This window comes from Perna viridis, chromosome 2, assembly GCF_037379345.1.
Source record: "Perna viridis isolate PV_CMFRI_1.1 ecotype Kerala chromosome 2, ASM3737934v1, whole genome shotgun sequence".
NCBI classification, from domain to species: Eukaryota; Metazoa; Mollusca; class Bivalvia; order Mytilida; family Mytilidae; genus Perna; species Perna viridis.
In genome coordinates, this window is record NC_142446.1 from 2,378,276 (window position 1) to 2,405,109 (window position 26,834).

General features: G+C 35.1%; 1 protein-coding gene across 2 annotated transcripts; it reads left to right on the top strand.

Annotated features, from left to right (window-relative positions):
- Positions 1 to 3,560: 3,560 nt before the first annotated feature.
- On the top strand, positions 3,561 to 26,411 carry LOC148623287 (uncharacterized). Of its 2 annotated transcripts, XM_088565036.1 has the most exons (11): positions 3,561 to 3,596; positions 3,737 to 3,892; positions 9,147 to 9,605; positions 13,859 to 14,053; positions 15,453 to 15,586; positions 17,875 to 18,048; positions 18,959 to 19,078; positions 19,325 to 19,531; positions 21,063 to 21,177; positions 24,694 to 24,899; positions 25,145 to 26,411. In XM_088565036.1, exons 3-11 carry the CDS (start codon positions 9,218 to 9,220, stop codon positions 25,265 to 25,267), a joined length of 1,662 nt encoding a protein of 553 aa, XP_088421162.1. In that variant the 5' UTR covers positions 3,561 to 3,596; positions 3,737 to 3,892; positions 9,147 to 9,217; the 3' UTR covers positions 25,268 to 26,411. The 2 variants fall into 2 exon arrangements, with proteins under 2 accessions (XP_088421162.1, XP_088421161.1); XM_088565035.1 differs by having other exon boundaries at positions 3,564 to 3,892.
- Positions 26,412 to 26,834: the final 423 nt, after the last annotated feature.

Genomic DNA, 26,834 nt, shown 5'->3' on the forward strand with positions numbered 1-26,834 from the left:
ACTCACAGCTGTAATAGGGTTTGCAGTCCTACCAGAACACTTGTTACTCTCGTAGAGGTTTTAATTCAATGTGGATCCTTAAAAATTCGAAAGATCTTTTGGAGACAATCAGTTCAAATCCCGACTTAAAACATTATACATCGTTGTTTTTCCAAAAAAGATAGTACACCTAGATACAAATGTATAGTTCTTGTTAGAGATTCATCATACTTTGTAAGAAATAATTCAAAATCATCTTCCAAATATACAGAAGATAATGTTTTCAAAATGCTGAAATTTTTAATCGACAACTTATTTTGTGCAGTGTGGTGGACGCGTTTTTCAGTAAACGGTCGGCATTCTAATGGGATCGAATTGTGCTCCTCTTCTTGCAGACCTAACAATCCTAATTTCGGGGATTTGATACATTGCATCTACCCCAAAGAACTTGAGATAAAGGATACTACAGACACTGTGAGGTCAGCCTCATATCTTGACTTACACTTAGAAATCGATTGTAAAGGAAAACTATTGACCAAACTTTACGACAAACGTGATGACATTTCATTCAAAATGGTCAACTTTCCTTTCATCTGTTTTCCCTTCAGCACCTGCGTATGGAGTGTATATATCACAACTCATACGTTATGCCAGAGATTGCCGAGACTACGCAGACTGTATCGCGCTAGAATTATAACAAATAGGCTTATGTTACTACAAGATTGAAGTCATCACTACAAAAGTTATATGGCCGTCATCATGAACTCGTGGATCTTTACGGTGTATCCATCTGGGCCATGAAAACTGATTTATTCGGCGTGTCATAGTTTTCCTTTCCTTTTTCGTCTTCCCCGGACTTGTCTTTTTATGAGGAACTCGGCGGGTGTTTATAGAAAAGCAGATGATGCTTACCCTACCTGTTCACCTGGTTCATGCTCTCAGTTTTTAGTGGAGTTCGAGTTGCTCATTTGCTTTTGTTACTTTGTATGTATGATTTTAGTTACTGTATGTTCTTTGTTGTTTATGTCTGTTTTCCATGTCTGGTCTTTGTCCCTGGATTACATTCCTTTGATCACCGCTATGACCTTGGTTCCCTTGATTACTCTTTTATCTTTGGCAACATCTCTTCAGCAACTGCGTACGGAATTTTCATATCACTCGTACATTATGCCAGAGCTAGCTTTAACTACGCAGACTTTTTGTACCGCGCTAGACTTTTTACAACTTGGCTACTGGAACAAGGTTATGTTATTACAAGATTGAAGTCATCACTACAAAAGCTTTATGGTCGTCCTCATGAACTTGTGGATTGTTTCCGTGTATCCATCGGCGGGTGTTCCTAAAAAAGCAGAGGATGCTTACCCTAACGTTGCACTGGTCCATGCTCCCAGTTTTTAGTGAAGTCCGAGTTGCTCATTTGCTTTTGTTACTTTGTATGTATGATTTTAGTTACTTTGTGTTCTCTGGATTGCGTTCTTTTGATTACCGCTATAACCTTGGTTCCCTTGATTACTCCTCAAAGGATGGTAGGAATAGTTGACACATATCATGTGACGTAAACATTCAGACGACAGCTGCAAATTCCAAACAAGAAAGTGATTGCCTTTCCTATCTTAGAAAAGCTATGCTTCGTTTTGGGTAATATAATCGGATATATATATTTTTTTCAAGGCGGGTTAGGTTCTTGACAACACTAACAGTGGAAGAGCGGAGATACACGTATGTACAAACACGTGTTTACCGAAGTTTTTAAAAACACCACATTCACTTCTTTAAAAAAGTAAAAAAAATAGAAAGACTTGAAAACTATCAGAAAGATGAATTTATTTTTACTGAAACATAATCTTAACTAATATATTTTTATTTGTTTCCTTGAAGGAAATGATGAATTTTCTCCGTGAGGACAGTTACTTTTTGTTACTTCCGGGACATGACTTTTTTGTCGTTAGTATATTGGGGAGCCTTAAGGGAAATTTAGAAAGTACACGTAATAACCGTATAGCTCACACAGTTCGCGGTGCTCGCTATTTTAGAAAACATTTTGAATCTTAAGTACCCATAATTAACCTTCTTAAAACTTGCAAAGTACAATGCCACTTTGAAAAGGAGGGGTGCCAGCCGAGGTTCCTTAGAAAAGGAAGTGCTAGGACATTATTTGCATTTTTTTGTCAATTTTACACATGAAAATGACAAATTTTCAGATAAAAAGAGTGTGCAAACCCCCTGCATCCCTTCTGGATCCGCCACTGAAGTAATTAAATAAACATCGTACCTTCACGTGACAAGATGGCGGTCAATTTTTACCGCTTACCCCCTGCATGATGGGTTGACGTACATTCTTCCCCTTGTCATGTACTTCTGTTGCTTTGCGCGTCTTATCTTGTTTATTTTATGTTCTTTGATTTGTGCGTTTGTTTTCCCTGTCTGGTCTTTGTCCCTGGATTGCTTTTCTTTATTTCCACTAGAATCTTGGTTTCCTTGATTACTGTATCACCACACTTACTCCTGAATTCTGTTTCCTGGGTTTTCCCGAAACTATCCCCAAAGCAACCTCTACTGGACACTTCATAGTCATTCGCCTCGAGAGATGACAATATAACAATGTACTCTACTTTCTTTTTACGATAAAGTTTGTAAAGTGTTCTTTTGAAAAATGCGAAGTTCAAAAGCAAATCGTGTTGATCAAATACATTGTACAGGCAGCTTAAGTTTTTTCTTATCTGCTTCATTTGAACAAATTATGAGAGTTTATATTTCATTGCCTGCTGTAAACGTATTATTGTTCGCAGTGTACCAATTTTCATGATTTTCGCGGTGGACAGAAAAGCGCGAAAAATAGTATCAACGAAATTGATTTTCAAAACTATATTACGCTGACATATTTTTTTCGTAACCGCGAATATGGCTGCATGACAAAATCCGCGAAAATTAGTACGTTTACAGTATCTTGAAATATAAGTTCTGTCAATTTAGCAGTGTACAATTTGTCTGTGGTGCTTTAATGTTTTGTTACTTAACCACTGAAAACTTCGCCTGAGGTATTTCAATGCTAGTTGTTATATAACCACTTCTCACTTTTCCAGCTGTTTTTCAGTGCTGTTTGTGATATAACTACCCAGACACTTTGCTTTCGGCGTTACAATGCTTGGTATTTTTTTAGTACGGTACTCTTTGCCTGTGCTGTCCTGATGCTTTTTGTTATCTAAATACTGGACTCCATGCCTAAGGTGTCTCAGTTTGCTTTGCTTTTGGTGTTTATATGTTAGTTGATACTTTACCACTGCACACTTCGCCTGTGGTGTATATGTGTTAGTTGATACTTTACCACTGCACACTTCGCTTGTGGTGTTTATATATGTAAGTTGATACTTTACCACTGCACACTTCGCCTTTGATGTTTATATGTTAGTTGATACTTTACCATTGCACACTTCGCTTGTGGTGCTTATATATGTTAGTTGATACTTAACCAGTGCACACTTCGCCTGTGGTGTATATATGTTAGTTGATACTTTGCCACTGCACACTTCCCTTGTGGTGTTTATATATGCTAGTTTTGTCTCTTTGACATTCACCACATCCACTCCTGTTATGTGTGCTGTGTTGTTTATACATTTGTATGCTAGTTGTTACTCTTTGAATGTGGTATTTGAAGGGTGTGATGTTCCTACCACTTTCTTCTTTGAAGGGTGTGATGTTCCTACCGCTTTCTTCTTTGAAGGGTGTAATGTTCCTACCACTTTCTTTTTTGTTTCAGTTCCGCCGTATAAAGCAGCAGCCATAGCCACGGGACTGATCAGCATTGGACTAATTCTATCAGCAGTCGTCATTTTTATCTGCTGGAAGTTCCCTTTTTGTCGTTCGAGGACGTTCTGGGATAGACAAACAAAACGACTATTGAGAAAACTGTTTAGTAAGTATACATTTTGCACCTCAGAGGTAAGTTTCGTACTTTTCTAATCATTTCAAAAGAAAAAAACAATTTATTTCATTTGGAGAAAGATCATAAAAAGAATTTTTTGAGTGTTTAAAATATGTGTAAACTATTAATAAACTAATAAAATAGTCATACGTTCTTATAAATTGATGAAATTGAGATCTGGTCGACATTTATCATTCGATGATCTTTTGAAAGAGTAATCGAGAGGTAATCAAAAGAATGAATTCCAAGGATAAAGGTTTGAATTGTGGGCATTACAAAGACTACAGACTATCAGACGTGTAGAGTTTTTTAAACAACAAGTGTGGACACAGACTCGTGATGCTCGGGAGGGGGGAGGGGGCAAGTGTGGACAATCGATTGGTATTACCATGCAGAAGAGAAAATTGGGCTTTACATAGTTTGTCTTGAAAATAGCCATCCCCCCAAAAAAAATCAATCGCAGTCGTACATCACAAAAACGTAACCAAAAAAATTCCCCCATATTTCAAGGATAAATCAATACCGATTATTTCACATTCCTATACTTCACCTATTGCATCCCAAATTGCTATTGCAGAACCTCGAGTTGTGGAGTTAAAGGCTTAACCAACTAACTGTTCTTGCAAATATGGTCCTTTCGGTTACGTCGTTACGGGAGATTTAAGCATCACCGAAAAAGACTCACTCCGTAAGGTCCTTACTGAAGGTCCCTAGTACCGTAAACCACGCTCCATAAATTGGAATTATAGCTTTAAAGTTCTTATGGATGCCGCGGAGGACTACGCGAGAAAATGTATAAAACGAGAACAAGAAGACATTGATTCTCTGTCAGAGTGGGTAAAGGCCGTGAGGTCTTTAATTTTGAAACGAATGAAAGTTTTAAATAGGTCGATGAGTGCCAAGGCTACATCGGTTTTCAAAGAACACGATGTAACAAAAACATTGTCGTCTATACATGACAAATATGTTGTCGTACTAGCAGGCAAAGCCCAAAATAACATTTTTTTGTCTGCAAAACGTATTACATCCAATGTTTATTATCAGAAGTAGACGTAGAAAATAATAGCAGTAGTAAGACATATACTGCCACTACACTCTACAAAGACATATATTTGTGCTATCCTCTTTTGGTCTCTTATGGTCTCACGATAATTGTGATTTATCGTCAATGTACTGGATTCTTAAACTCCACAAGAATCCATACAACAACGTACATAGCTAGATCTGCTAAATGTACCACCAAACCTCTTTCAAAACGTTTAACTTCTATACTCACAGCTGTCAAAGGGGGTCTCTAGTCCTACTACAAAACTTTTTCTCATGTAGTGTATTAATTCAATGTGGATTCTGAAAAATTCGAACGATCTTCTGGAAACCCTTAATTCTTAAGATTATTATCAAAATATAATAACATTAAAACCTATGATTTTTCCATTCTTTATACTTCTTTTCCCCATACTTAGTTAAAATCCCGACTGAAAAACATTATACATCGTTGTTTCTCCAAAAAAGACGGTACAAATGGGTACTTATATGTAGTTCCCCGTACTGTGTAAAAAATAGTTCCGAAGAAGATGTTTTCAAAATGCTGGAATTTTCAATCGACAGCATATGTGTCAAGTGTGGTGAACGCGTTTTTCACCAAACGGTCGGCATTCCAATGGGAACAAATTGTGTTCCTCATTTGCTGACCTATTCCTTCATTCTTATGAGGCTGATTTGATAGCTGATCTGATCCGAAAGAAAAACAATCGTTTAGCTAGATCCTTGAATCCCAGTTTCCGCTATATAGATGAAGTATTATCGTTAAACAGTCCTAGTTGCGGGGATTTGATACATCGCATCTACCCCCAAAGAACTTGAGATAAAGGATACTACAGACACTGTGAAGTCAGCCTTTTATCTTGACCTACACTTAGAGATCGATGGTAAAGGAAAACTATTGACCAAACTATATGACTAACGTGACGACTCTTCATTCAGTACTGTCAACTTTCCTTTCATCTGTGGCGACATTCCTTCAGCACCTGCGTATGGAGTGTTCATATCACTCATACGTTATGCCAGAGCTTGCCGAAACAACGCAGACTTTTTATATCGAGCTAAAATAGGCTTCTTGAACAGGGTTATCATGCTACAAGATTGAAATCATCTTTACAGAAGATTTATGCTTGTCATCATGAACTCGTGGATCGTTATGGTGTATCCATCTGCACCATGAAAACTGATTTATTCAACGGGTCATAGTTTTTCTTTCCTCGTTTATCTACCCCGGACTTGACTTTTATGAGCAACTCGGCGGGTGTTTCTAGAAAAACATAGGACGCTTACCCTACCGGTGCACCTGGTCCATGCTCCCAGTTATTAGTGGAGTCCGAGTTGCTCATTTGCTTTTGTTACTTTGTATTATTTTAGTTACTTCATGTTCGTTGTTGTGTATGTCTGTTTTTCCATGTCTGGTCTTTGTCCCTGTATTGCATTCTTTTGATTACCGCTGTATTCTTGGTTCCCTTGATTACTCTTACCATAGTTTAAAAAATGAAAGCAGATTGATGATAATTGTAAATTGATAAAAATGTGAAGTATTTCATATCACAACTCATATGTTATCCAAGAGCTTGCCGTTACTACGCAGACTTTTTTTTATCGCGCTAGACTTCTTACAATACGGCTTCTGAAACAGGGCAGTGTTCTTATAATATTAAAGTCATCATTACAGAAGTTTTATTTTCGTCATCGTGAACTCGTGGATCTTTATGGTGTATCCATCTGCGCCATGAAAACTGATTTGTTCAACATGTCATAGTTTTCCTTTCCTTTTTCGTCTACCCCGGACTTGACTTTTTATGAGCAATTCGGCGGGTGTTTCTAGAAAAGCAGATAACGCTTACCCATCTTGTACACCTGGTCCATCTCCCCATTTTTTAGTGGAGTTTATTATTTACTTTTGTAGCTTGGTTTGTACTTACCGGTATTATGTTGGTTATTTTATGTCCTTTGTTGTGTATGTCTGTTTTCCATGTCTGGTCTTTGTCCCTGGATGACATTCTTTTGATTTCCGCTAGAATCTTGGTTCCCTTGATTACTCTTGCCACAGTTCTTTATTCAGGGCAAGGCGATACCAGCCAAGACTTGCCAGTTATGAGCCTGTAGCATTACATATACATGTTTTTGTGTACAAAATATGGAATTCTTTTGTTTTGGAAAACTCCCTAATTGTTATCATCTTTTCAGTGAAAAATATGTTACCTGCAACCCCTTTATACTATACAGATGTATTCAAATGCAATCAAGATTAAAGGATATTTAATGCATTATTTTACGAAAGTAGTTTGTAAAGTCTCAACTTATGTAGTAAGAACAGACAAAATAATACATGAAATATATCCAAGTGACAGGCGAGGGTTCAACAGCATAGCATATCAGGCAGTTATAACATATCAGGTTGAGGGCAGCGACAATGACATCGCAATAACATATCAGGAAGAGGGCGACGATAACGACGACATCGCCAAAACATATCAGGTTGAAGGTAGCGATATATGACATCGCCATAACATATCAGGATTGGGGCGACGATAACGACGACATCGACATAACATATCAGTTTGAGGGCGGCGATATCATAACGACGACATTGATATAAAGCAACAGTATTTTGTAGTGTATAAAGATTTACTACAGATGTTGATAGACAAATTAACACACTATTAGGGAAAATTGGTTTGCCGAGGAATTCATTTTATTTCAGTGAATTTGAATGGTTGTAAAACTGAAGGTTGATGACTTATTCAGTTTTGTTTATAAATCAGAATTAGGATTGCGGATGTCAGGAACAGATCAATAAACACCATATCTCCGATGAATATTATCATCCTATCACCTGATACGACACATCATGCACATGATCAAAAGTATCGACATTCACACACGGTTCATTCACATGGAATAAATTCACACGTTTGAAGTACAGGTATAGAAGTTCACAAAGTCCGAGTATTGACATAAACACAGACTACGTTCGGTCACATGGTCCAAGTATTGGCACTAAAACTGAATAAGTTGATATGGTCCAAGTTCTCTCATGAAGTAGGTTTGTTATCGGAGTTTCTATTCAGATATATTTTGTCGTGACAATAGAATCGTCAAAATATTCATCATAGCAGTACATAAGGGATTACAGGGATTTTCATCATCTTTTAAAAAAATAATGTTAAAAATGCGTAGGGCATCATCATAAAAAAATACGTGCTTATCCTTCCGTAGCACCTAATGTCATTCCCAGTTTTTTGTTTTGTTTTTGTTTTTTTTGTGGGAGTTCTTATTGCAAGTTATTTAGTTTGTTTGCGTGGTATCTTGTTTCTCTTATCTCCAGTTTTTATGTTCATGTTTTTTTTATTCGGTTTGCTACACTGTGCATGTCTCGTGTCTTGTGTGTTAACGTTTAGACCATGTTTATGGACTTTGATGTATTTGAATCATCCCACTTCCGCTTCTTTTTTTTCATATTTAAGAAAGCAAAGGTGCAAATAAATTTGAGCAAGATTGGTTTTTATGCCCAATACACCTTAATGTGCCATTAGCTCTTTTAGTTATAAGATTTTTTTTCTGATTTCGATATAAGATCAATACGTCAAAATTTGTGTCGTTGTCTGTTAGCAACATTCATTAAAAGAATTATGTCTGCTTTCTACTCATCTAATCATCTCATGGAATCCGGAATTTCTTCAACAACACTAATTGACTTAATTTGTAGCTACTAAACTTAAATATTTTATAAAGTCAATATTCTATTTTGATATCCTCCTGGGGAAGTATTGTTGTTTTAATCGGAATATAGTGTTGTAGTAGACGATGTTGTTAACTGTTAGTTAAATAGAGCCTGATTTTATGAGATAACAGAAAATAAATTGTAGATTGAGGATTAACGGGAGCAATTTAGGGCTGCGGAATAAAAAAATCTAAAAAATCCTGGGTATTACTACAATCGATATGCGTCAATTTCTTGTGCATATAAAGATGGTACGGTAAATTCTTTCAAGGTGTTATAGATCTGATGATGCGGATGATAATGTAAATGACAATGTCACGGGGAGTTGTCAATTAAAGATGATTGGATGGTCACTCTAAAATCAATCACAGTGAAATCTAATGTAGTAGTTGACATGCAATTCTTGGATTTCACGTTTTAAATCTAAAATGGGGGATGCTGTCTCTAGAATCACGGATTTTTTTCCATTTTCAGAATCACTAAACTTGTCTGCTAGTCGCCTTCAGCGTGAGCGGGACAAACCCGAAGACACGAGAAGTCTTGTTATGGGTCCTTTATTGCGTAGAAGACAATCGGAACAAACTAAATTTGTAGTGCCTCAAATATTTGTTGATTATGGTAGTCGACGAACTTCCTATGCTTCTGATTACATGCGACGTTGTTCAGCTGAAAGTGGAAGTAGTCGTCGGACCTCTTTAGCGTCTGGTGATACCGATCGACGTGGATCTGGAAGTAGTTTAAGCAGCAGACGGACATCTCTTGCCTCTGACGCTGATCGTCGAGGTTCTGCAGGGAGTAGCATTTCTAGCAGACGAACCTCCCTTCTCTCATCTGAGTGTGCTTCTCGACGAGGCTCTGGTAGTAGTAAAAGTGTTAGCAGCAGGAAAAGTTCCGACGCCAGTAGATTTGGTGACACAGATGAACTTCTTGCTGGTAAGTCAATATTGTGGTCATGCAGATGAATTTTAATGCTGATAGCCACATTGTGGTAAAACAGATTAATGTCTTGCTGGTAAGTCAGTATCAAGGTCATGCATATGACTTTTAATGATGATGGCCACATTATCATAAAACAGATGAAAGTCTTACTGGAAAATCAATATCGTGGTCCTGAAGATGATTTTTAATGATGATGGCCACATTGTGGTAAAACAGATGAATGTCTTGCTGGTAAGTCGTTTTTGTGAAAAATGAACTCCTTACCTGTAGTTTGCAATGTTGCTAACTAATAAACTTCTTTTTGGTAATTTACAATGTTGTAAAATAGATAAACTATTTACTGGTAATTCGCAATGGCAAACAGATGAACGTTTTGCTGGTAAATGTTGAAAAATTTCAGCATTTCAAGATTTAATAAAAATAATATATTTCAACATTTAATTTGCGAGATGATGGTTCACAAAGGTTGATTTTTTATACCATGTTTGCTGTTGAACTTTCTTCATCATTTTTTTCTAATTGTATAAAATTGAAAAACTGTTTTTACCTTAGACAGAAGAGTTTGATTTAGGATAGAGAGTTTTCTCAATTGCACTTTGAAATCCTGGTTATTCTCTGAAAAAGTTTTTTTAAAGTAAATATCTTGAAGGAAACCCTTAAAACTTGAAGACGAGATGATTCTGCAAAATAAATATAAGCATTAGTTTAGTTCTAAGCATTTTAAGTAAGCATGACTTTTATATCGAATAACTGTCGATGTGATTAATCTCATGACATGTTGACACGGTACATCTCATTATCAATTTACACGGTACATAGCATGAATTGTTGACACTTTACAGAGCATTACCTGTTGACTAAATAGATAGCATTACATGTTTATTAAATACATAACATTACCTGTTGAAATGATACATCTTATTACCTATCGACACGATACATCTCAATGCCTGGTGACTCAATACATCTCATTGTCTGGTGACTCAATATATCTCATTGCCTGGTGACACGATACATCTCATTGCCTGGTGACACAATACATCTCATTATCAGTTGACAAGATAGATCTCATTACCTGTTGAAACAATGCATCTTATTACCTGTTGACACGGTGCATATCATTACTTGTTAACACAATAACCTCATTACCAGTTAATACGATGCTTATAATTACTTGTTAACACAATAACCTCATTGTCAGTTGACACACTACGAAGCATTTTTATTTTGAATTCAAAAAAGAATTTAAGTTAGAATCATACTTGTTAAACATTAAAGTAGGTGAAATGCACCAAATCACCTAACTGAGATGTTCCAATATAAAAATACCATTTGAAACAGGTAGATGGTCTAAGATACCAAAAGGTTAAAGAATATGTCATCTTTGTGGCCAGGGAATCGGAAATGAATTCCATTATTTCTTTCTGTGTAAAAAAAAATCAAAGAAATTCGAGATAAATATTTACCAAAATATTATACTATAAATCCGCAGATGTATACATTAAAAAAAGCTTCTTGAATTTTGTCATCAAGAACTATACATTAATTTGGCATCATTTATTAGAAGTTTTGCTAAATTGCTGTGAAAACCAACCTTTCATCTGTTCATGTCTTGTCTTGTCAGTTTACACGATACATTTAATTACCAGTTCACACGCGCCCCGTGCAGGTCCGGGTGTTAAAATAATAGGCCTGCAGCAGCGCTAAGCTTGTCGTAAACGGCGACTAAATAGTGCCCAGAAACCTAACCGGGGGCTAGACGCTCTGCCCACAGAGCAACTGGGATGTGTGCCCCAGGTAGTAGAATGGGGTACCCCTGACGTGTTTCATGCTGGGGTTGTCAGGCTATAATACGGAAAACGGCAAACCATGGTGGTGCACCGTGTTGGGGAAGATGTCACGTTCCTTGCATGTTAAAGAACCCTGCTGTGATATTCGATAGGAGTAGGAACCTTTGCGCCCCGCCACGGGAGGCTAAATTGCCCGACCTTACCCATCCCTCCCTTTTTCTAGTGGCAATCAAACATTTTTTTACCCTATTATCCTTGTGTCCCATCCCTTTTTTTTCATTTCATCATCATTTCATGTTCATTTTATCATCCATTTCATGTTCATCGTCTGAATAGAGCTGAAATATTGCTGCTCGGACGTTAAACCCCAACAACAAGGAAGGAATCTTTGTGAATCAATACGCCAGTCCAACAGGTGTCATGGTGATTTGAAATTTTATTATTAAGTATTAAAATATTATTTCTTAGGAATAGGATCTCATGGTAAGTTTACACGGTTTCTGCAGATTTGCGCGTTTTTACTTGTTGTTGTTTTTTTTTTGTTTTTTTGTTTTTTTTTTTGTCGTTTGACATTCTTTGATTATTACAACAAAACGATTAGAATAAGACGAATGTAATGGATCATTTCTAGAAGGAAATGTACTAACGCATCAAAAGGGATTTTAAACAGTATTGTAGATTAGACATTTGTAAGCCGCGAAGAATGGTGTTCTATCGATGACCAATTCAATTACTTTTTCTTTTTCACCCCATTGGGGGTTTTCGTAAATTGTTAAAATAATCATTGTTTTTGTTTCGTTTTGCTTTGCTTTATTTTCTTGCGCAACTGACTACTTTTTTCAGATTAATACGTATAATGGACAAAAATATTGAAGTACATAGTCATATGTGATACTACTATTTACAATATCAAGTGTAATATACAATGTTGAATTAATAAATAAAAAGCAAGAAAACAAATAGTAACACTAAGATAGTCACAGTTTTACTAGTAAGTGAAGCGACAAACCAATTGTAAGTTAGAAGAATATTTTTACATGCCAAATGATATCAAGTAATATAATATATCATCACTGAACAATGTCATTGATAGCTATAGTGTCAGTGATGAAACAATTTGGAAACCTCGTTTTGTGAACTAATTAAAAATGTTTGTTACGATCTGTTGTTTCCATTGGGATGTAGGTCGACATTACACCAGTATCTCTCATTAGCGTTAGGCGACAACATGATCAAATACCTTCAATGGCTGTAAATTTTCAAAGAAACGAGCAGACGGTTTGTTTTATTGTCATTCTTTTCATTGTTGTACAAATTAAGAGTACTTCCTTTAAACCCTGTCATTAAATTTCCACAGACATTACGTTTAATGATGTACTTATTTACGTTACATACTAGTGTACAAAGTTCTGCACTACACGATTGAGTCAAATCGAGACTACAAAACATTTTTTACTTGAAGGTCATGATTACACGGCTCTTTGGGCATGTACGATTTCAATTTCGTCTGGCCCCGTGCAGGTCCGGGTGCTAAAAGAATAGTCCTTCAGCAGCGCTAGGCTTGTCGTAAAAGGCGACTAAATAGTGCTCAGAAACCTAGCCGGGGGCTAGGCGCCCTGCCCACAGAGCAACTGGGATGTGTGCCCTAGGTGGTGGAATGGGGTACCCCTGGCGTGTTACTTGCGGGGGTTGTCAGGCTATAATGCGGAAAACCTGACCGCAAACCATAGTGGTGCGCCGTGTTGGGAAAGATGCCACGTTCCTTGCACGTTAAATAACCCTGCTGTGGTATTCGATAGGAGTAGGAACCTTTGCGCCCCGCCACAGGAGGCTAAATTGCCCGACCTTACCCATCCCTCCCTTTTTCTAGTGGCAATCAAAATTTTTTTACCCTATTATCCTTGTGTCCCATCCCTTTTTTTTTTTTTTTATCTTATCATCATTTCATGTTCATCGTCTGAATATGGCTGAAATATTGCTGCTCGGACGTTAAACCCCAACAACAATCAATCAATCAACCTGTTCACACGCTACCAAGCATTTTCTGTTTATACGATACATATCATTACCTGTAGACACAACACATCTCATAACCTGTTTTCTTCTTCATGTGTTTTGGTATTTATGTTACCTGTATTATTTTGTCCACGAGTTACCTTTCGACTGAACCGTCTGTATTACTACAACTATTTCTCTAACCTGAAAGACCCGACAAAGAAAGTATGCTATCATATCAATAATCCAACATAACATAATATTAAAAAATCATTTTTTAATATTAGAAAAAACACTCATTTTTGTCCACTTTGGCTTGCCATAATATAATGTAGTAATGCATATGCACTCAGTTCCAGTCGTGCTAAATCATCATTATGTTTTGTCTTATTTGCACTTTAAGTAAATCGATATATTAAACATTTTAGTTTGCTTTATTACTTTCAAATTCCGTTCTTTTAGACTACTCGGATTCGGAGACAATCGAAGAAGACTATATGGCGGAAATAGCAGAAATGCAAGAGCCGGAAGTGAGACGATCGTCCTTAGAAGAGCCTGCTGGGAAACCAGTAAAGGAGAAGGAAAAGCGGAAACTTTACAGACGTAGTCACTCTTTAGCTGAAATCCGCCGACCAACGCATGTTTTTTTACCCGAAGGTAAAAATATTCTTAAGTGTGCAAATGTATATACGCTTTCAAGATGTTTACTTTTTATGCTTGTGTTACATGGTCTAATGTTATAAACGTCTTTTGGGTAATAGTGTAAATCAATCTATCAGTAAAACGTTTATTGAAAGTATGAATTTCCAAATTTCTAGGAGCGGCATAATATATTGTTTCTATATTTAGAACTACTCTAAAGACCAGTATCAAATTACAAAGACAAACGATTTTTTTCTGTATATAAAACGACTTCCTGGGACGCCACTGGCAATAGCTAACAGAAACTTCCAACTACATTTAATGAGTCGTCCTATAATTAAAGAAGGAAGACTTTCTAGTTTACTTTATTAGATAAGAGAATCACTGCTTTAAATGCCCTGTGTTATTGTCATTTTTTCTGTTTTATACAGAGAAATTTGAGCAACAAAGTCTGCTTTGACTCTTATTAAAAATGACTTTATCCTGGTTATAGGTTTCAATTCATTTTTCAAGCATGGAAGTTGCATTCCTCTTGAGAAACTCAATTCTCGGAATTTATGAAAAAATTTGTATGATAATTAAAATAAACAACTGTTTTTACTGACCCCGGGCCGTCAGTCTTTTATATACTTTCATCCTAGCCGACTTAGATTTCAAATGGCTTTTACCCTTGGTCATCAGTCTTCCGTAGACTTTCACCCTGGGCCGTCTGTCTGGCATAAACATTCACCATTGCCGACTTGTAAGTTTAACAATGACGTTTACCCTAGACTTGAAAGTTTTACATTGGCTTTCAGTCTGGATGTCACCAAACATATTCATCAGCATTATCAGGGTGTCTTTACTTTTTAAAATTGTATCAATTATGCTGACCCACCAAAAACAAGATCGCCGCGCCTATTTATAGAACATATGGGATAAAGGCATTTATTTCAAGGTATATCTCTGAAACTATGATGAGAGTGAGAGAGAAATTAAAGATGTCCTCCCTTCTTCGACTCGAAGAGCTCTAAACACGTCTCCATTGGGTCGAAATATTGTATTGGGGAATTCTTTTTTTAGATTATGGCCGTTGAAAGGCAAAAATTATGTGTTTGTGCCAATATCATGAAAACCTTAATAGGTAGAAAGGAATTTTAATTTGATGAAATGAGTTTAAGTAACAAATTATTGTTAGGAGATGAGGCCTATGAAACGCGGCCATTTATTTATTCCTGACATCAATATTCATGAGGCGAAGCAATATGAGTTTTCTAAACCAAAAACCACACATCCTCAGACACGTCCACACACACACACACACACACACACACACACACACATTTTTAGACAATACAGTAAAAGGATTTGATTTGAGGTAGTCCTATTTAGATTTACTGACATCACATATAGCGATCAATTTTATGATTATCAGGTGGAAGAGGACGAGGAGACGGCAGAAGAATAACCCTGTCTTCACTGGTTGTCAGTAGCATGAATGCCTTAGACTATACTGTTAACCCTGTAACGCCACAATGTCAATATCCCAGAAAAAAACCAAAATTAAATGTAAGTCATAAAAAACTTGATTTTTCATTTAAAACCGAATAGTCGCTAGAATCATGTGATTGAGGGGGATGATAATTAATCTTCTGAGATAACTAACATGACAGGTACATTATTGATTTAGTGATAACAACAATACAATCTTATTTTCTTTCCGTGTTATACTGTCAATTTACAGTAATATGATTTTGTTTTGTTATGCCGCAGATTTCATGCGCCCGGTCGCAGTCATGGGATTTTGATCATTATAAATGTGTCAGTGTCTGTATATTACTTTTTAGTGTGGTTTTGAAGAAATGTTATCGTTCTGATACCGTGGTATTGTCGGGGACTATTAGAGCTTACTTAAAGGCGTTTTTACACTTATTGAATGACCATATGGTGATCTCTGAAAGTGTTTACTGTTTAGTATTTATATACGCTGGTGCATTTGTTACGTTTCACAATATCCGTTCCGTTTTCTATTGGTAAATTAACTTGTGTTTAATACAGTGGAAAAGAAACAATTGGCTTGATTGTATATTTTACTACAATGTATATTGCGTTCTGAGTATTTGTATGTTTTAATATAAAAGGTATATATTTTATTTCATAATGTGAGCCCGATCAATCATTCAATCTCCAATTGAATCCACCTATAATTCTGATATATTTACATTGATTTATGATATGTGATCATGTAAACAACAGGAACTTGTATATTGGTCATTACTTTTATTTATTTGCTGCAAGTCAGTAAATGTAAGCTTTGAGGTGATCTGGGGTTGGCTTCTCGAAGCTATCTTAGGGATAAGACGTGTCCTAAGACTATCTTAGGATTCGTCTCTGTCCTAAGTCGTGTTCTCGAAGTCATCATAAGTTAAGACGAGTCGCAATTTTCATCCTAACTGTAGGACAATTGAATAGGTGTCTTAGGATCATTAAAGTTTGGATTTCTCCTATTCCCGCTCATCATTTACCCAGAATGACCGGCACGCGTCGGTTCAAACATATTTTTTAAGGAATGTGCATGAATTTACACTTTGACCTGAATATTTCATGATTCAGTGACACTTTATTCAAACAAATTTTGCTACTGTTTCTATTTCTAATACATACATGTAACAATCGAAAATCAATAACTCCATTCGTTTTTTAAATTCACTCACATGCATGCATATAATTAGGAAGCAATGATTTGATATTTTTTGCTCACCAAAAATGTGAAATAAAACTTTTTTGCCAAAAAAAAAAAAAAAAAAAAAAAAAAATCCATAGCACCACCCTCCCCCCCCCGATAATAAAATGGTTTTTGCCTTATCATATATGCATTTTTATTTGATATGACAATATCAACCATTTACCCGTAATTTTTAATAAATACATAATACAAATAATAATTTGAACATTTGACAAAATATACTTAGGATGTCTTTATGACGTTTTAACTTGAGACATGTCTGACATAGCTTCAAGACACAACCTATCATTGTCATAAAATGATCCTGAAGTTGGTCTTAGGACGTGACTTAGGATATATCGTATGGTAGTTTCGAGAACCCCACCCCTGATCAGTAGAGAGTTTGCCCAAAATGTTAGTTATTGTCATTTAAAAAAATGTGAGTTTATGGTCCTTATTTAAACATATATCATGGTATACGATGAATGCAAAAATGTCGAAAATCGGTCCAATGGAGGACGGATATTGGTCAATAAAGTTATTTAACAACTCGACTCCCTTGAGGATGACGTTTCTTTAGAACGTCTGTTCTTGAACTGTAAGCACAAAATAATATATCGTAAATAGGTACAATATGAAGTATATTTTATTATGTATTTTCATCGGAATGTAAGTTCAGCTGCCCTAATAACGTTTAAAGCAATAAATCACTGGAAATACTGCGTTTTGTCACTAAACCTGATTTAAACGTCGAGATTGGTTAATACTTGGATTATATGTTTCCGAGAGAGGCATTGTTTATAATATCACCATTAACAGTGTCAGTTACACGAATCAATAGTTTCTAGCGTTCTCTATTGACTTAACGGTGTTTTTGATTTCAATAATTGACTTCTGTCAAAGGTACTTTACAAAGGCATCACGTGTATTAGCAGAAAACCACAACGAATTCGAACTGAATATATGTTTTTCAACAGATTTATGAATTATACACTAAAGTCTTGATCAAACGATTTGTCTTGTATAGTTATGTATAATGAAGATAATTTAAATTCTATACAATTCAGACTTCAAACAAAACGTCAATGAGAGTAATGAAGTCGACCAATTATCTTCTTCTAAAATATTTTAGGCCAAAGGTCAAGGCAGCATCGGTCTTCCTGACAAACCAGTAGTAATGCATGACCTTAACCTTGACGATATGATGATGCCTAGTCTTACACCCCCTATGCCTCCTACTGGGAAACTGAAAGTCCAGTTCCAAATGTCAGAAGATAGAACTTCACTTACTGTTATTATCATAGAGGTACTTTTCATTTCTAGCATATTCGTTACGGGTATAAAAACAATGACTTTATGTTAGTTACCATGGTAACCCATTATGTATATAGTTACCTACAAATGTGCAGAGAGTGCGGATCTAACAATTCAAAACAGTGAAGCGAAAAAACAAATCAACGAGCGGTGGAAGGCGAGAATTCAGGTACGGAAACCGTTTAAGGCCACTTAAAAAAAGTGTTGTAATTACGACATCGTATAACTATTGTATCGTGAATTCTACTTACGTTGTCGTAATATCAACCGATGCTATCTATATCAATATTATGGCATGATACAATTTCAAGTGACCCTAACCGGCTTCTGTACAATTATATTTTGTTTAATTTGTGAATAATTACGAGTTAAAATATAAATAATAAAAAAATATTTTTTTAAGGTATATTAAGATATTAAACAAAGACAGGAACAAACTGTTTAACAAGTAACAAATGAACAAAGGTGCAATTAATTTATTTTGATGTTTCTCAATATACTCTTTTCAAAAACATAATTGAAAATATATAACTAATCAACCTGTTTTTTTGTAATATTGTTCAAAATATAATTATTTTAATTTATTTTTTATTATGCATTATTCATATTGTTCAATAATCACGCCCTATTGGCTTAAAAACTACCTCCAGAAAACAGTATCAGAAAGTTCAATTTATCATTAAATTGCAATATATTTGAAATGTAATTGAAAAGTATTTAAAAAAAATCAAAAAGGATTTAAATACTTTCAAATACATGTAATAGAACATTCCTGCAATTACAAATACTTTGTAATTACTTCCAAAAATGTATTTAGTTGTAATTTATGGCAGTTACCGATTTCAATTATCCCAACCCTGGTATACACCCGTATGCAAGGATTTTCATTTCTAATTTTACAGGCTGAGAATCTTAGGATTGCGGGTTTACCTGCGGATACTGAAATCAACCCATATGTGAAAGCATTCCTAGTGCCTGGCAGAACATTCAAATATAGAACTAAAACCATTCCTAAAACTAAAGTAAGTCCAAACAAGTTTTTATCTGAGGTTTATTACATATTTGTAGGATGTAGTACAGCTATGATCTACTTATTAAATGCAAATATTAATTAACATTGGTCATTCAGTATCACTATTATATCTTATTTGTGACATTAATTCGATGATCTTACATCCATTTGTAAACAACGTACAAGGTCATTCTAAAGATCAATCGACGATTTTGGCATGAGTTGTAACATTACCACATTGTGTTCACTTTTTCAGACTCCAGTTTATCTTGAAAAATTTACAATATCAGATTTACTACCCAATGAAGAAGAAGATAAGTCGGCGATAGAATTTCAGATCTACTCTTCCCATAACGTGACCAGACGTCATATGGTTGGAATGGCTTCTATTCTTTTACATAATATTGGTCAGCTTGAGAATGGTTTGGCAGATTTAACAATAATGCCAGAAACTGTATACAGAGTAAGTCTTAGAACCACGGTGGGATGGGGTGGGGGGTCACTTCCTATATTCCAGTATATACAGACGGAATGTTCCCAAAATATCTAATCCCAGAATGCCTAATGAAAATGTCTAGAATTAGCTTGTATCAGTTAGGTCTTCATAACTTCATACATTACTTAAATACTCAAATACTCTTCTATTCGCCAACAATTTACCAAAGAAAAAAAGTTATAAAAAACGAAAACTAAAATAAACACAAAGGAAAATACAAATGGCTCATCAGTTCTGGTCAGCACATAAAAATATATAGATACCATCATTTTACAAAAGAAATAATGTTAAAAACGAAAAACAAATATACGAATCATACAAAAAGTAGACATTCTGGGAAAAACTTTTGATTTATATTAATTCAGGTTAAACATTTACCTTTAGACATTTTGGGAATTACGCTCAATTTGTGATTAGACATTCTGGGAATTAAAGGTCTAACTAAGTAAAATTTACCTTTAGACATTCTGGTATTAAACATTTTGGGCTACAACCATACAGACGTGCCGCTGAAATGGGTCTGTTTTTTCTAAAGTTGAAATATATGATTTGGTCGTAAATTGTTAATTTCCTATGTCAATGGGCTGTCATTTCTGAGATATACTAACTATAGTTCCAATGAAAAGGGATACATCATCATATCTATATACTAAAACAGACATTGTTTGGTTGTTTGGTATCCCCATATGTAGAGCATGACATTATGGACATAATAATTATACCCCCGTTCCGAAGGAGATGGGGTATAATGTTTTACCCTTGTCTATGTTTCCGTGTGTCTGTGCTTCCGTGTTTCCGTAACACTTTTTTCCGTCAGTGTTTTTTACAACTACTAATCATAGCAGCTTGATATTTTAACACATTCTTGCTGTAGGTAGGCCATATGGTGGGATTCATTTTCGAAAAAAAACAACTTTCTGTTTACCGAGGACTTTTTTTTCTTTACTTTATATATTGAAAGTTGAAATTTTCATCACAATTTTCTCAGGAACTGCACACCAAAACGGCTTGATATTTTAACACATTCTTTCTGGAAGTATGCCATATGATGGGATTAATTTTGGGGAAAAATGAAATGACAAAAAATTCCTGCTTATCGATGACTTTATTTTTTTTTTTTTATGTTTTTGAAAGTTGAATTTTTCGTCACAATTTTTTTCAGCAACTACTTATAACAGCAGGTTGAAATTTTAATACATTCTTTCTGAAAGTATGCGATATGGTGGACTGAGGACTTACTTTCCTAATATCGTGCATCACTAGTGAGCCATCGCTCACAGATTAATTGTTTTGTTTGGTAGTAGGACTATCGGAATTTGTTTCTTCAGGAATTCAGTTCTTCTTGCTATTGTGCTAACCGAAAAGGTGACTTCAGCAATATGAATTTAGTTTATGAAGGTTTAATGCATAGAATAACATTGGCTGTCTTGAATTTTCAAAAATATGCAAGGTAATACAGGAAAAACTGTGTAAGAATTCTTTTTTTTTCTTATTTCAGCTTCATCAAGGGGATATACGAATATCCGGATGTTATCAGCCAGTTGCTGGCAAAATAGTTTTTAATGTTTTAGAAGCGAGAAATTTACCACGGGTGTCTCTTCTTGGTGCTATAAGTAAGTATTTTCATTTGGGTATATTAGATGTAATTAATCCTTAAAACTAGGATTATTCAGAGATAATTCATCATTCATATAACGGAAACTGAAATTTAAGGACCAATTGCTACTTGCTTCTCTTTTATCCATAGGAGCCTTTGTAAAAAGATGGCTTCATAGGAATGTAGGAACAGATCGACCAAGAGTGGTACATAATTCGTTCCCATAGATATTCCCGATGGTCTGCTAGAATACTTGTCTCCAAATTCGACAAAAATGTTGTCGACTGGAAATTCCAACATTTTAACAACATCAGACTCGGAGTAATTTTTGTTAGAATCAGTGTGTATCTTCACAAAAACCCTTTTCTCTACCTAGTACTTGATGAGCATATCTTTAAGTTCCTTGCTTTGTATAAAAGTATTTGTGAATAAGATCACGTGGAAGTGACTTAAGCTTGTCATGTGGTAGTATGGTGTACAAGGTAGATAAATCAGAAGTTTGTTCACTACTACAAAAAGTAATGCCACTGGAAGAAAGACACTGAATCTATTACACGGATGTACAAGATAAGAGTGAAAAATAAAATGAGATTTGCGCTTTTGAACGCGGTTTTCAACTGTACAGTTTCCACATTTTTAGCTCGCCTCGCCTAAAATGTATGAACTTTTATCATCACTTGGCGCCTGTCGCCGTCGTCTGTCACCCCTCGTTAACTTTTCTTTAAAAATGTTCACCCTTGAAACCCCTGAACAAAGTTTGTTATAACTTAGTGACAATCATCCATGGTCTGTCTAATCCAAAATGATATCCGTTATGGTCCCTCGCCAAAAAAAAAACAAAAAAACAAAAAACATGGCCACTGTTGCTAAAAAAAGAACGTAGGGGCATCACCATATATTTTGGATCTATCTTCCAAGAAAATTTCTAGATAATCTATTTACTAATTTTATTATTCCCATTTCTTTGCTAATTTTACCTTTTTGCAGTTTTTTCCAATGCTACATCAGTTTTCAAAGAACACGATGTAGCAAAAACATTGTCTTCTATACATGACAAATATGTTGTCGTACCAGCAGGCAAAGCCCAAAATAACATTTTTTTGTCTGCAAAACGTATTTCATCCAATGTTTATTATCAGAGGTAGACGTAGAAAATAATAGCAGTAGTAAGACCTATACTGCCACTACACTCTACAAAGAAGAGATAAATTCGTGCTAACCTCTTTTGGTCTCTCTACCAAACACGATAATTGTGATTTACCGTCAATATACTGAATTATTAAACTCCACAGGAATCCATACAAACAACGTACATTGCTAGATCTGCAAAATGTACCACCAAACCTCTTTCAAAACGTATAACTTCTATATTCACTGCTATCAAAGAGGGTCTCTAGACCTACTACAAAACTTTTTCTCACCTAGTGGTATAAATCAATGTGGATTCTGAAAAAATTTCAAAGATCTACTGGAAGAGTAATCAAGGGTACCAAGGTTATAGCGGTAATCAAAAGAATGCAATCCACGGACAAAGACCAGACATGGAAGAGTATAAAGGGAACCAAGGTTATAGCGGTAATCAAAAGAATGTATTCCAGGGACAAAGACGAGACATGGAAAACAGACATACACAACAAAGAACATAAAGTAACTAAAATCATACATACAAGTTAACACAAGTAAATGAGCAACTCGGACTGCACTAAAAACTAGGAGCATGGACCAGGTGCACCGGTAGGGTAAGCGTCCTCTGCTTTTCTAGAAACACCCGCCGAGTTGCTTATAAAAAACGAGGAAAGGAAAATTATGACCCGTTGAATAAATCAGTTTTCATGGTGTTGATGGATACACCATAACGATCCACGAGTTCACGAAAACAGACAAACACAACAGAGAACATAAAGTAACTAAAATCTTAAGATTATTATCAGAATATAATAGCATTATTTTTTTCAACACTGTTTACTTCTATTCCCCGTACTCAGTTAAAATCTCCCGACTTAAAAACATTATACATCGCTGTTTTTCCAAAGAAGATGGTACACCTTGATACAAATATATAGTTCTTGGTAGAGATTCCTCATACTTTGTAAGAAATAATTCCAAATCATCTTCCAAATATACAGGAGAGGATGTTAACAAAATGCTGTTTTGTCAAGTGCGGTGGACGCGTTTTTCAACAAACGGTCGGCATTCCATTGGGAACAAATTGTGTTCCTGCTTCCTATTTCTTCACTCCTATGAGGCTGACTTTATAGCTGATCTGATCCGAAAGAAAGAATATCGTTTAGCTAGATCCTTTAATCTCATTTTCCGCTATATAGATGACGTATTATCTTTAAACAATAATAATTTCGGGGATTTGATACATCGCATCTACCCCAAAGAACTTGAGAATACTACAGACACTGGAAGGTCAGCCTCCTATCTTGACCTACACTTAGAAATCGATGGTAAAGGAAAACTATTGACCAAACTTTACGACAAACGTGATGACTTTTCATATCATATCATATCAGTGTTCATATCACTCATACCTTATGCCAGAGCTTGCCGAAACTACACAGACTTTTTGTATCGAGCTAAAATTCTAACAAATAGGCTTCTTGAACAAGGTTATCATGCTACAGAAGATTTATGCTAGTCATCATGAACCTGTGGATCGTACATGTAAAAGTATGTAAACATCTATCATTGGTGCAAATTTGGGGAAAATCTTTTGATTGCATTATTAGTGATTATTTGCACTTTTAGCATGCTTTTCAATTAACAGAAGTAGTATGTTGATCAATATTTAAATGTTCAGTATCATGACAAATTACATCTGTGTAGATTCGGTCTAAGGTGTTTGACCATTTTTAGGTTTTGTATGTAATCAACTTTTAAAGCTAAAAACTAGGTGAGCGATTCAGACTCTTGAGAGCCTCTCGTTTGATCAACTCTTCGTTATTATATCTTATAATTATACACTTGATATCCAGTCGATCTAATCTGGATTGAAAAAGTTTCATTAAGTTCCTCCGAGAATGGTCCCTTGAGTGACATTTACATATGTAGTATAATTTGCCCTTTCATTGAACCAATGAATGAATATCTTACCACTAAATCGAAATAAAAAAAAATGATTTAAAACAATTTTAGAATCACTGCAGATATAATTCATATTTAGAATAAATGTATGGTTTTACTATAATATAGCTTTTCACTACTCCTACCAATATCACTTCGGTAAGTCCTGTATGCCTACAAATTAAAATGATTCCAGTTCCATTCTATGTGGATCACTATTCAAAATAATGATGTGATAAGAAAACCCTTTCATTCATTAAGACTGTCTTCTTCCTACAAAAAATGAAAACTTATCTCTGTAAAAGGAAGTAATTCTTAACTCTTCGCTGTTCGAAGTCAGTAATGTGAATTAGAATTATGAATTTTGAATAATGAAGATCAACTCTTGTTTTCCGTGGTTTTTACTTTTATATTGGTGGGTACGAAACATTTTGGTGTTTATGAATATGTATATCTTTTCCAGATCCATATGTCAAAGTAGAAATGTATGTTAATGGTGTACGGACTGATAAACACAAAACTAAAGTGAGACAGAACACACAGGATCCTGTGTGGAACCATCCTTGTGTGTTCGAAATTAACCGAGAAAATCCCAAACTTCTAGGTCATGCATTTGTCTTTCAGTTGATTCATAAGGACATGATGATGGGAGTACAGAAATTGGGACAGGTAAAATTCCCATCATAAAAGTTTTTTATTTGCTTTATGGTATGTATGTCTTGAGGTTAATTTATGACAGAAAACAGATAAAATTTTTAAGGTAAAACCTCATATTTTTCTATTGTTTAAACAAATAAAAAACAATGCTTTGAATTTGTCTCCTGTCTTATAATTCCACTGATACCAATCAAGTATGTGAGACTTCTCATTCATTTAGTTATAGCAGAAAATGACTAAGTTTGTTCATCTTTCAGGTTGAGTTAGGTTGGTATAGCCACGGAGAACAATTGGATCATTGGTATGATATTATGGAACATCCTCACAGACCGACAGACTATTGGCATCCTGTGATAAAAACGAGTAAAATAGGTTCATGACCTGTGACATATTAGCAACATATTTTAGGACGGTTTATAAAACGATGGCAGCCGTTAGCATTCATATCTATAAATATAAGGTGAACGATCTTAATGTACGGTTCAATAGGTGCACTTGTCTTGAAAATTGAATTTAGAAAATAGCGAATATTTTTATTTCACTTATAATAAAAATAATGAAATCATTTATACAGATAATGGCAATTTTAATTGGCAAAAATAATCTTGTGTTTCCTAAGTCAAATGCACAACTGGAATTGCTATAGAAATATTGAAAGATATGTTACTAAAACTTTTCATTGAAAAAGCATTCATTACGATGGAAGGTATAGTGAAACGATCCAGTGCCAAGCAATAATATACTACTACCATAAACGATAGTGGCATGCTCAACATGCCTTTCTTAGTAAGGGTTCATACGTATTTGAAATGCAAAACTCAGCAAATTTCCATGAAATCGTTTTAAAAACTAATTATCTTTATACTGTGTTGAGTACCTTGTACTAGACCTATCACTTCGTGTACCAGACATATCACTTCGCTGAATTATATTTGTAGCCTTTTTTAAATTTTAGGTGTATCTCATAACACTATAAAATTAAAAAACATATTTGTCCAACAGTTTCTGAATTAGTATTCAAGTTCCATGACTATTATATAATAGGTTGGACTATAGTTCTAACTTGCATATGTTCATATGACTAAAGTTCCTACCAGCATGCTTAATGACACTAACACTATTGTAGTTTCAACTAACATGTATTTTAGGACTATTACAGTTCCAACAAGCATATGTTATACATGTAGGACTAACTATAAAAGAGGTATACAACTATGTATCATTACATTTCGATATATTAAGCCGGTCTGGTAATTGCGTTGCCTATATTCTTGTATAGAAAAAAGTATGTCGAACTTCGTTATTGAAAAAAAAAACGTAGACCCCGGGTCCGGATGTATACACATTTGTTAATTGTATTCCTTGTGTAGTATCGGATAGTTCATTAGATTTCATATAGGAATTGTTAAAAGATATTTTATAAATTTTCTATTTCCTGTTAAAACTAATACATGTTGTAAATACTGTGATAAAATTAAAACAAATTGCTGAAACGGAATTATTATATGTTTAAGTTTATAAATAAAGATTTCCTTGAAAAGTACTTTGCATTTATATCTGTGTCATCGTGCGGTCTTATAGGCCCATGGCTCCGTCCGTCCGTTACACTTAGGGATACAAACACTACTTATTGTAATCTGCAGCTCAAAAAGTAACTAATTTGTTATTCAGGTATGCGTGTTTAACTTCATGTAGACATTTGTTGGGTGTTGTATATACGTGTTTTGTGACCGTAACCAATGGCACAACGTGGGTAAATTGAGGCAATCTGGCGTTGTATAGTAACTTTTAAAATTTTTTCATAAAAAGACGACAACATTTATATATCAGAAAGGTCTGAAAAATTCGCAACGATGTTAGGACTGTCAAATTTGCGAAGCAAATTTTTGGTCGTTCCCTCCGCGGGACTCGAACTCGTGCAGTGTAGCGAATAGAGTCGTCACATTC